At 40.9% G+C, this 12,742-nt stretch overlaps 1 protein-coding gene across 3 annotated transcripts in view; it reads left to right on the plus strand.

Annotated features, from left to right (window-relative positions):
• cblb (Cbl proto-oncogene B, E3 ubiquitin protein ligase) overlaps nt 1–9,218 on the plus strand; it is a 45,851-nt gene extending 36,633 nt beyond the window's left edge. For all 3 annotated transcript variants that reach the window (XM_008332576.3, XM_025065532.1, XM_017041872.2), the window contains 5 exons: nt 51–115; nt 394–507; nt 1,130–1,324; nt 1,513–1,623; nt 4,030–9,218. In XM_008332576.3, the coding sequence (XP_008330798.1) occupies nt 51–115; nt 394–507; nt 1,130–1,324; nt 1,513–1,623; nt 4,030–4,283 (739 nt within the window). In that variant the 3' untranslated portion in view covers nt 4,284–9,218. The remainder of the gene's footprint in view (nt 1–50; nt 116–393; nt 508–1,129; nt 1,325–1,512; nt 1,624–4,029) is intronic.
• The last annotated feature ends 3,524 nt before the right edge of the window (nt 9,219–12,742 follow it).

Below are 12,742 nucleotides of genomic sequence, written 5' to 3' on the forward strand. Positions count from 1 at the left end.
CTGCCCCGCCCCGATCTCCCTGTCTGTCTGTCTCTCCCTGTCTCTTCCAGGCATATAGAAAACGGCTCACCAGAAACCTCAACTGAGGAGAAGAAACCACACCCTCCTGAGCCTGGTAAATCCAACACCATTAGAGATAATGACATCTCACAAATTGCACAGCGGATACGTCTTGCCTTCCACTGTCAGTGAGGCGATCGACTCACTGTCTTTATGTCTGTGTTAATAACTTAACTGTTTTTGTTTCTGGTTGAATAGAAATGTCTAATAAGAAGTGCATCAGACCGAGTCATTAAAGTTTTGAAATGTAACTGTACTTATGTTGTGTGCCCTGCTGGGGGTGCTGTTGCCACATCATGCTGCCCTCTACTGAACTCTGCTTGTGTTCCTCAGGCAGACACTCAGAATTGGACAGGGGTTTGATCCCAGGGTCAGCACACACTGCTCTCTGCCCGTTCAGCAGCAACCAGTCACCCTCTGACTATGACATTCTGCTGCCCCCTAAAGGTAGCTGATCCCAGGCAGAACACAACCCCATGCACCCCCTCTGCTATTATGTTTTCACTGCACATCTGTCCTGATAATGTTTTCCTCTTTGTCAAAACACCACAGGAAACATATTAATATAGAATCGCAAACATATTTGATGTCTGTGTCTCTCATTTCTTAAACATGAATATTAATTTCATTAACTTCAAACTTTAATTAATCCAGTAACAGAAGGTATTTTTTTATTCTGTATCACTAAGTTGATATTAAAAAATATGATCAAAGATATAGAAATTGTTTTTACCAGCCCATTCATATTCATCTGTTTATTTATTTTAAAGAGCCCATCATGTTGGGTTAATACAGTTTGACAAAAAGCTTTTGAGCTGAAGTGAACGTAGTATGTTCTCCTGATTAAAGCAGTAAATGCAACGTCAGTATATTTGCTTTCATTCTACTCATCGTGTCCCATCTGTGATATATTTGGACCTAATTACTGCTTCCTGTTGTCGTCCACGCTCTCTCTCTCACTTGGGCCTCGTAAAGAACATCCAGCGTGTTTTATTCTCTTTGTATTCTGAAATTAGTTTCAAACAGGGCCGACTAATCCAACACATCTGTTTCCTCTTCTGCATTTTAGCAGCAGAAGATCTGTTCAACAACCTCCCTCCATCTCAGCCACCTCCGCCTCCCCCGCCACTGCGACACAGCTTCACAGACTTCCCGTCTTCATCTGCATCATCGTCCCTCAACACCTCCAACTCGTCCTCCTCCTCTGTCATCACGCGACCTCACAGACCCTCGTCCGGACACGAGCACTTGCTCCTAACCCCCGGTGAGCAGCTAAACCTGTCTTTGGTTTATAGTGAAAGACAGTAGTTGTGTATCGTCTGTGCTGGTTGTCCTTACACTGTTATAAATCATACGTGCTGGAAAAAAGTGACCAGATGTTTAATTTACAGCCTGAGTTTGTTGAGTGACGGTGTTGTTTACCTGACATTGTCCGTGTCATCTTTGGTCTAGACACGGTGTTTGACATGCTGAACAGCGCCGCTCCTCTGCCTCCAGTCAGACGACCCACAGAAAATGTGAAAAGCTCCAGAAGCTGCCGTTTGGAGTACGACCATTTACCAGGTAATTGTTCTGGGAATGACAACAGGAAGGAACTGAGACCTTCACTGGAAACACAGGGCTGCTGTAAAATTATGACATCTTAAGCTCAGTATGTTTAGAACTCAATTATTTCACATTTTTCACTTAGAGAATAAAAAAAGAAAATTTCAGAATCTGGTCTCGTAGGACTCAGTCTGGATCAAGTCAAGGAATTTGTTCGGTACTCTTATCCTGTGAGAGTCTCATTAATATGAACAGCACAAACAGGAAGCGCCAAACAGCCTTGTTCCTGATGACTATTGGAGTTGATTTGTGAAGACATGGAAAACCATTTTTGAATTTCAAAGCACCTCAACTGTGTTTTTGTCTCACTAGTTTTTATTCTACAGCTGATGTCAGACCTGCACTAAAGTCTGGAAACTGTCTGCAACTGTTCTGAACAAAAGTCTCTCTGGAATTTCTGGCTTGATTACAGGTTGAATTTTCCATGTTTGGACGGTGCAGTGGAGACATTATAATTCTGGATCATTCTCAACTGGTTTATGACGTTTGTAATACAGCTATCAAACGAGTGCATTTTTAATCAGATCAAATGCCAGGTAGCTGTTGGTTAATGATAATCAATCATGTCTTGTCACGATCATAATAATTGAGATTGATCATGATTGATCATGATTAATGAGTTGAATCAACATTCCATAACATGACAAAAGTTGTGCTGGATCAGAAAGACAAATAACTGCAGGAAGATGCATGTGTTTTAGTTTGACTGATCCAAATGATGCATTCACTAATATGGAAAAATGTCACGAAAAATATTAAAAGCTGAACTCAACGTTAGCTTCATTGAGTTGTAGAACATGCAGATAGTTGCTTTTTAAAAGCAGCTCTCAACATGAAGCCTTTGTCAACAACAGTACTACTCAGTCTCAGTCATTTGGATGAATGGCTCAGTTTTTGGCATTCATTTGGTAATTGTGTGAGTCAGCCGTAGACTTACAAACTGGCCTGCACTTGGTGAGGCTGGTCTGACATCTGACTCTGACTTGGTTTTTCTGCAGTGTGAACAAATAACATTGTATGTATATACAGTGTATCAGTAGTACAATAAGTGGTTAGAGGTAATATTGAAGACAGTGTCTGTAAAGAAAGAATTTCCTAAAAAAAGTCTCAAACGTGTTTTAAGTTTTAGATGTAAGTGTGTTTTGTTGAGTTTTTGTATAATTTATAATTAATAATTGACTTATTTTTATCATTTTTGAGGTTGTGAGGCCCCTCTTACTTACATTCATCTGCTGTGGTCAATTTAGAGGGAACAATTCACCCAATCCTGTATGTAGGTATCTGGAGTCACATTTGTTGTTTCCCTTCGTGGGATGGACTATATGGGCAAAAACAAATGTTTTTGAAATGCTGTTATAACACATTTCTTGGATACCAGGATTAACCTGGGCGTTCAAGAGACTCCCAATGCAGGTTCTCTTGAGTTAAATTACACAGCATGGACACATGATCATTTCTTTATATTGTTGACCAAGTACTCAAACATTGCGCACAAACGTACACTTCATTGCCAAAAGTATTTGCTCACCTTCCCCGTGTTGCCAATAAAACATTTGCTGAAGTCGTTACAGATGCCTGTGATTCCTCCATGATTTATCCAAGCCAGACTTCCTCGGTGGCCGCCGTGTCATCGTCATGTGACTAAATCTTGACTCCTGATTAGTTTATGAGGCTCGAACCTAAGCGAATAAGGACTCCTATAATTTCTCTGCCATATAAGTGACTTCCGTTTCTTTTCTTTTCCATGTAGTATAAATAAAGATAATGTAAATTACATAAATTGCAAAACAGCGTTTTGAATATTATTCCTGAAAATATAAATCACCCAGCCTAATTTCTATAATGCCTTTTATTTTGTTTTCATATCAGCATGTTTTTTTTAAAATGTTTTTTTTTTTTTTTTTTAAGAAACCAACAAAAAAGCCTGCCTTGAAAGTAGTTGAATAATATTGGTCTTTTGTTTCAGTGATGGCCACGGATGGTTCTGTCCGATTCTTACTAACAGTCCCAAAAGCTTGTATCAAACATTCACCAGCTTTCTTTATAAATCCTAAACAATGAGCTTGGGATTTATTCAATTCTCAGCAATTGTGACTTCAGTATCTAAAAATGGCTCACAAGAACTGGGCCCTATTTATCGTGAAGCAGACTGCTCAGAACTGCTGCTGAAAACATTTTTACTAAAAATCTAAAGTCTGGAGGTCATTGAAAACCTGAAAGCTTTAGTTCTCAGACAAGCAGCAGTTTAATTGCTCTGCAAACTTTTACTTGTTCATCTCAAAAGAAACAAAAAAAAATCTTCTGATTACAGCTTTTCTCACAGGCATTTTTGCACTGACAATATCCCTTTTCTTTTCTTATTAGTTTCAATGGACTGTTTGCAGGCGCCCGCCCGGCCGCCGAAGCCACTGCCCCGGAAGATTCCGCCAGACATCCAGCTGGGAAAACACCACAGTATCGAGTGTGACACTGTGGATGCCAAAATCGCCAAGCTAATGGGGGAGGGCTATTCATTTGAAGATGTGAAGCGGGCGCTGATAATTGCTCAGTACAAAGTGGATGTGGCCAGAAACATCCTGAGAGAGTTTGCCTTGGTGGCCCCCAGACTGAACCTCTAGAGTGATGCTGTTCCTCCGAGTGGACTCTTCAAAAAGGGCTTCTTTAATTCTGCTTGGCCTCAGATCATTTTGGAAATAAACAATCATCGACGTGAACACACAAAGATTTAAAGGATGACTTGCCTTTTGTTGCCAACAGAGATGACGATGCACAACAAATTGGCTGAAACCAAATCACAGCAGACCACGTGGGAGGAAAAGGGTAGAAAGACTGTTTCTGTGAATAATTTAAATCTGTGAACGAACAAACCAGGCTTCTCCTTCTTCTTCTTCTTCTTCTTCTTCTTTATCTTCATGTTCTTGTTTACAGCAATCTTAGTGTTGTCACTATCTGTTGTCAGATGCTCCTGTAAATGAGCTTTTATGTTTTCTCACTTACACTTATTTACATTTATCAGATCACACTTGGAAAGAAAATAACAGTAATTGGTTCAATGTTGACGGAGCTTTCCTCCTGTCAAAGCTCAAAGCACTAAGAATGGATTTAAAATGCTCAAAATAACAATACTAGTGCTAGGTAACATGAAAATACAGCCTTTGTTCTCTCAGTGAGAAGGAAACATAGGGATGCTATGTTGCTTATCAGTTGTCATAACATTTTGGGGCATGTGTAGGGACAAATTAGCACCACAGTTTGGCGCTGTTACAGTTGATTGTGTGAGTCATCTTCACACAAATGCACTTATTTTACAAAGTCTCCTGCTTGTTTTTAAATTATTAGTTTCTGATATCGCCAGCAACTTATTTTGACTCAGAAGCCATGAGTTAGGTCATAAGTAGTCAAAGTTAAACAAGTTGTTTATCAGATTTATATTTTGATTAAGATCTGAACTGCAGCGGTCATTTCAACTAATGAACCTTTCAGGTTTTAATGCAGGTGGTTCATATACTGACAGGTGTTTTGCTAATGTAACTAATAGTTGAGAAATGAACTGAAGTGAGTGACAACAAAGAAGTGTTAAACTCTGGTGCTGCCGCTACTGCTTCTGTTCTTTTTCATTTTCTACCACCCAACATTTTTGTAATACATTTTAGAGAACAGGACAGTTTCACTTCATGTCAGCCTTCAAACTTATGAGGTCATTCTCACTTAACACCAGTGGAGGGAGCCATGGTGTAACTTTTCCCTGGCCTCCTCTTCCTTTTTTTTTTTTCTGTTGTGTTGCCCATTAGAGAGTTCTTCACTTTAGCACAGAGTCTGGCTGACTCTTAACTCCCAGGTCTTAACAGGGTTTGTTGAGGTGGGAGAGGTTAAGACAGAGCCAGACGATGCCTTATTGATTTCCTTATTTCCCGCAGACCTTGAGAAAACTGCACGACAGCTCCTGAGGAGCTCCCCTGTTAAGGCTTGGTATCTTACTTTGACACCGAGTGCGAAGCCAAAATTGTGATGGGTTTTTAGCTATCACTCTTTGTTTCAGGTCACAGACCAGAGGATGAATCTTTGGAGGCCTTTTTTAATTACATTCTTCACTGGGGACGCCGAGCCCATGAATGTATTTGTTCTGCATGAGTGAGCTGTATACCTTTGAACACTCTGAGCTCCTCTCAGGCTCCACTCTACCCTACAGTGTTTAAGTAGTTAAAATAGTTAAGTGTTTGTGCAGTGTTTAATTCCTCCACGTTTTCTTCTTGCCAAAAACGACAGTGCCTGCATTTTTCAAATCAAGCATTTCAGTTGACGGAGAGCTGGTTGCTGTGGTTTCAGCTTTGACTCGGTCCTTCCCGGCAGCCTCAGCTGTTTCAGTCTGCTTCGGTCGCACGGCCATCAGCTGGTGAGAACAGCCACAGTGTTCCCAGATGTTTGAGGACTCACTCAGTAACTCGCCCACTTACTCACTCTCAAAGTCACTCACTCGCTTACTTGTCCACCCAGTCACTCCGTCACTCTATCACTCAGTCACGCTGCACTGCAACATTTCTGCATTCTTATTCATGCAAAATACTTATGTCAAGTCAGCAGAGGTGAACAGAAGACAGCAGAGCAGAGCAGCCTCTCAGCCCACCTTAACGAAGATGCCTTCACTTATACAACAGACATGCATAATGGTGAATGGGCTGCACTGGAGGAACTTTATAGACACACACACACACACACACACACACACAGAGAGAGAGAGAGAGAGAGAGAGAGAGAGAGAGATATTCATGCAGTACTTTCTGTCTGTCACTCATAGATCCCGTAAAGACACAGCGCAGCTGTCAGAAGCACTCAGTAAGTCAGGCGCATTAGTATTGTGTCAATACTGCTTGGAGCACGGTATCAAACCATCGACCTTCTGATTAGTGGACAATCTAATCAACCTCGTGATCCACAGGATCCTCCAGGGTTTCTCTTATCTCCTTAAATTTGGTTTTTAGTTCACTTGTCAATTTAACCTTTAAAAAAAGGGGAAAAAAACAACACCCCTTGATGGCTTGAACTCATGAGATCAATTAGAGGCTTTCTGAAGTGGGAGTGTGTTCAATAAATAGTTTTGACTTTATTAAGTGTGTTTTAATTAGGTGTACTTTAGTGCCATAGCTCCGAGCTGCGATGGTTGTATTTATTCAGACTTCTGTAACGTGACTTCAGTCGGTGTCTCAGCTGGCAGATGTGTTTTCACTGAGCATCTGTGTGCTCGGCTTCTGCAGCACTGACACTCTGGGGATTTGAGCACAGTTTGTTTTATTTCAAGATGTGTCAAAACCCTAGACTGTATATAAAAAAGTGGACTAAACCATCAGCAAACTTTCGAAGAAGGTGGTCTGTGGCGAAAACTGGCAACTTTTCATTGAGTTAAAAAAAAGTAATAAAATGTGACGTGGGTATTAAGACGTAGTTTAGAGAAAAACATATACTGTGCACATGAGTGATGATTGCAGCTGGACGGTCTTCAACCACACTCCTAATAGACTATTAGCTTCCTCCTTACCATCTACCCATCCAACTGGATCATCAGTTGTTCTATCGACAGACACTTAAAGCTGGTAAAAGATATAAAAGGCAGGTCTTAGAAAAATAGTAAAAAACATAAATCATTGTGTTTAATTTTCCAGAATTCCCTTTTTATCTAAGATCTAAAATGTCACCAAAGCCCCAAGGTCCCTTCTGTTGTCATTAAACCTAGTGTGGTGAATATATGATACAGTAGATTTTAGCTATGTCCTCCCACAGTGTTAGAAAAATGTATGTCACAGCGAGAAGTTCATGTTTCACAGTTTCCTATTTGAGAACAAAACAAAGACAGTTCTCACTTTGGGTATATCACTCCAACTGCTGTGTATAAGGGACTGCTGTAGGGGTGGGTTTTGGTTTTTTTAAATAATGATATATGACATACAGCCAACTGAGTCGGAGGCTGTGCACCATCTCTGCGCCTCCGTATTTTCTTATTTAAAAGCAAAAGAAAAGGAAGTCAGAGCTGCAGTCTGTCTTCACTCTTGTGCAGAGACTCGGTCAAAAATTCATTCACAGAGGAAGTGAATCATCGCATAGAAAACAATGTGCAGCGTTTGCCCAAACCTCACCTGCGCGTCCTCACTTTTTCCAGAGACATCGTCACAGCTATCAAAATAAATATGGAAAATGAATCGTCATTTCCCTCAGAGTAGGGTCTAAACTGTTGATTGATTATGCTCCCATATGTTCGAGCCTCCTCCTCACCATGATCACAGAGCTGCTGGTCAAATATTAGACTGTCTGGCTGTGGAGACGGAAATGAAAAGGTTCATTTGGGACATCTTGATAGTACAGCAGGAAGTGGAGATGATCACAGGTCTAATAATACACCTCGCTGACTCTCTCCTCTTTTTTTCTTCTTTTTTTCTTTGCATAATGTGCGAGTGTGAAAAATCAAACATCAAAGCTCTGTTTACCTGCGTGTGTGTGTTCATGTGTGTGTATAAGTGCAGCATCCCAGCGTTCTACTCACCGCCGTTTCTGCATTTACCTTTACATAACGCTGAAGGTTTGCTGTGTGCATGTAGACGTTTGTGTGACACTGCTGTGTGGCGGAGGCCAAATCACCGTCACTGATTGTGCTTTTATCTTTCAACTACAAAAGCCTTTATAGTTGTGTTGTGTTCATTATTTTGCTGATGTGGTCATCGACAGAGAGAAACATGGCTGTACCTTCACATCGTCGATGCTTTTACTTTATGTGAGGATCATTGTTTTTTTTCTGAGCAGCACTTTAAAGCAGACCTGCAGTCTAACATGTACATATGTTCATACTGTGGTGCGTGATGGCCCGTGTTCATGAGCAAATGCCGTGTTTAACATTAAGACGAGAAGAAAAGTCCAGGCCTGAGTGTCTTCACCGCAGACGTCAGTAGAGTACATCGGCTGAACGAATTACACACACGTTAACGTAAGAAGCGAGCACTTAAATAATGCTGAGTCGACGGCTAAGCTGCTTTAAACCCTTCTGTGAGGAGATGAAAACTGTGGACTTTACATTTCGACGTCAGCGTGTTTCTACATTGTGATGGTGCTATTGTACTGAGGCGGAGGGAGCGCCTCTGCTCGTCACAAACTGTTCTGCCACACTGCTTGGAGTTTTCCGGTTCATTTCCAGTAGATTCAGTCCACACGTGTAGACGTAGGGACAGATGCAAGGATCAGATGCTATCTTTCCCTTTAAAACAAGTCTGAATGGTTGCACTGATCCGTCAGTTTTCTTTTTTTGCTTTTCGTCAAACTTGAATGACTGAGGTCAGAGTTGTCCATTTCAATGGACTCTGTCAGCAGTGGTAAAGTGGCCTTAGGTAGAAATGAACATGGGCAGTTTTTTTGTTTTGTTTGTTTTTCTGAATCATATTCACAGCCATGTGCTCTAGTGACAAAGGTGTGTTATATGTAAAACGTAGACTTAAATGCAATTAAATTATACTTTCTTATTATTATTATTATTTTCATTTTCATGAACAAGTTAATAAAATGCCACAAACATATGGTTTCATTTACGTATCTGTCTCTGAGTGTGTGTGGTTACCACCAGGGATTCAACCAGCATCTTCTAACTGTAAGGCAGAGGCACTACCCATCCTGCCACCATGTGACCCACGCTTCAAATTCCTATTTATATCGTAGCTTCTTTGGAACAGCTAATTGAATTGGCAGCTAAAACTGTTTGTTGTCTTCACCAACAGTGGGTCAAATTCAGCTGCTCCTTGATTCCCTGTGTCCTCTGCAGCCACAGGAGTGGATCGGATGAGGTTGGGTTTTCGATTCAACCCAGAGGGGTGAAATGACGGTCGTCATGTTTTTTTAACGGGAGCTAGGCCTGTCTGTGTCGAAGTTGATGTAAAAGCAGGATGTGCACGGAACACGATTGTGTCAATATGTTATAAATTCACGTATCAAAAGGCAGCACAGCATCATTGACCAGCCCTTCACGGGTTATTCCATTTTCTTTGAAGGTTATCAGATGGCGAGATGCGAGGAGAAATTCAAAGAAAAACTGCGAGCTGTAGAAATTTGAAAGCTGGTTTATAGGGCAGTGAATGAAAGCAACAGATCAGACGAGCACCGCCAGACGAGCACATCGCTGATTTGTACAGCGTAGGTAGGTATTAAGTGACATCCTGAAGCAATAAATCTGAATCTCATACTGCAAACAGCGTAAATGCACAGGGTAGATCTATATCACCTCCGTCTCACAGGTCCAACGCTGGAAGAGTAGAATCACCAGCGGTATCCATAACCCCCCACTCTGTACTGGGCCTCACCCACACCAGATCAGTGTGGACAGACACACATGTTCTATGACAGATGACAAAAAGGCATGATTTGAAAGGCTCTGCCCACCTGGTCACGCATTCTATAGAATTATTGGAAAACCATTCCTGTTGAGTTGCCGTGAGCAGTTGTTTTATGTATTTAACAGTGGGGGGGGGGGGGGGGGGTTTTAAAAAAAACATTTGCCACTTTTATTTGTTAAGGAAGGAAGGAAGGAAGGCATGGATAAGTTGGTGCGTGAGTCTGAGGACGTTTGTATTTATGATGGATGGATGGAGTTGTAAACCAGTCATTTTAGAATTTGATCAAAACAACCTTTAAAAATATTGGCCCACGGTGCTTCTATGCATTCACTACAACAGCTGTTATTTAAGGACCGCCCCGCTACTGTGACGGACGTACGGTAACAACACAGGCTCAGGACTATTTGAGGAAATCATTGTCTCTGAACACAGTTGGCTGCTGCAGCCAAAAATGCTGAGAGGAAGCCATACATCAATTATGTGCTGAGAGGCCGTCGAGTTCTCTGGCAGAGAAAGGATCTAAGAGAGGCTGAAAGATATAGATAAGAAAAAAGAAGCTCTGGGCCAATGAAGGCCACGCCTTAGTCTTTACTTTGGCAGAAAAAACACAAGGTAAAGTGCATGTGCCGACAATAAGGAAAAGGAATGTGACTGATGGTGAACATGCCACTGGATTTTTTTATTTTCTTCCGCAACCATTAAAATAGTTTCTTTGGGAAATAAATCTAAAATGGCATGAATGGACAAAGAAGTGATTCTGAAGTTTGTATGGTTTAGTGTTTCATAGATGGATAAACAGACTGTACTGTGCAGTCATGTATGTGTATAATCACTGTGTGTATATGTGTGTGACAGTGTAAGTTCAAACCCCAGAATGATAATGTATTTTGCTACATCAGCGCCACACTGCACAGATTTGCTGGCAGCCTGAATTATTTATTTTTGCCTCTCTGGTGCCCCCTAAGTTTGGTGTCTTGGGTGGATTCGGGTGATACGTCTCACTTTGGAGGAGAAACAACACAGAACGACATGAAAGAACAATTCCTAGAAATACATCCATCTACCACCAGGCTCTAGCAAGACCAGTATTAGATTCCCTGAATTAACACAGTGGCATGATTTATTTATTCAAGCGTTTGTTCCACAACACATTCTTCACCAAAGGAAAAAAATGTCTTTCACAGCGAGTTGTGTTTTTTAAAACCCCCAAAATCAAAAAGGTGCAGAAATATTTTTACCCACACGCCGACGACCAAAACCATCCGGAGACTGTGTAATCTTAATAAGTGCCTCCCGTGCCTGCTGAGTTCCTACGACAATATTTTTACATTGAATCATAAAATTACATGAAAAGGATTCAGGGGCTTAAACACCACATTCCCTGGAGAAATCAGCGAGTCTCTGAACCGGCAGGAAGCTGAGACTACGGTGATGTCATTCTATCCTCCCACACAGGTTTCAATTGTCCTCCCACCCCTCACGTCTCCCGTGGCTGGCTTGGCCCCGAATCCGGTACAAACAAATCCCATTGTCATCACACGCAGCAGTGTAACTGCTAATTAGCAGCAGAAGATGTTATGTCACCGTGTGAAACACCGGAACGATGCTGCTGCAGTGACACTTGTTGTTCTGGTTAGAGCTGACAATAAATGGACAGAATATATACTGTATATATATATATATATATATATATATATATACAGTATATATATATATATTCGTAGACGAGAAAAGACCGTAGACAGTAATTATTCTTAACCTCTTAATAATGTTGTAACTGAACATATCTAATTCTAGCCGAATGGTTTTAATACCAGTTACATCACATCTTTGGTTAACGTGGCAAGGCTCCTTATTGGACGATCAATCGCACACTGTGACCAATCACATTCACAGTGGAGCGGCGTCTACTGTGTAAACCCATGCTGTGGAGGCAGGTCATAAAATATTCAGGTTTCAGTCTGATATCAGACACTTTATTTTTAGAAACTCTAATCCAGGCTTTTAGGAAAAGTCAGCTTTTCACACACACACAGATAATTCCCTGGATTCTCCATCAAAGGGAAACACACACATCCAGACTGGTGGAGGTTCGTGTGTCGTTCCCTCTCAGGTACAACATCATCACTGCAAAGTTCTGAATTTCAATTTCTTTTTTTTTCCGTCGTTATTGCAAAGCCCAAAACACATGTGCGTCATCGTTAAGGGGCCCCTTATGTTGTCCACCAATAGAATAAACAGAAGATAAAGAAATGTGCTGAAAATTAGGGCTGTCAAAATGACCAAGTTAAAAGTGTTCATTAGTTAGTGAAAATAATGATGGATTTTTTTTTTACAACTTTTGGTCTTAAACTAGAGGAAATGGAAATGTCTGTCCAGACAATAAGTCTACTGCTGACAAGCTGACTGAAACAACTAGTCACAATTAGTTTGGATTAATTCACAGCTACCCTGGGATTAATAACTTTTAAAAAAGCTTTTTTTTTTTTTAAACTGAAATAATGAGAAGTAAAACTAAGTCTCCGTTGTGATTACTTTAGACTTGTTCAAATCTCCAGATCAAAGTGAACGGCCTGCACAAAATCTTAAAAAACAGAAAAAAAATGAAAAAAATCTTCAGATAATTGAAAGTCAGTGCCAGGAGACCTTCAGCTCTTAAGGAGCTTTGAAGAAAAAGGATGAATGAAAGATGTTAGACCTGAGAAGAAAAAAAA

Source organism: Cynoglossus semilaevis, chromosome 19, assembly GCF_000523025.1.
Source record: "Cynoglossus semilaevis isolate Cse_v1.0 chromosome 19, Cse_v1.0, whole genome shotgun sequence".
In the NCBI taxonomy this organism is placed as follows: Eukaryota; Metazoa; Chordata; class Actinopteri; order Pleuronectiformes; family Cynoglossidae; genus Cynoglossus; species Cynoglossus semilaevis.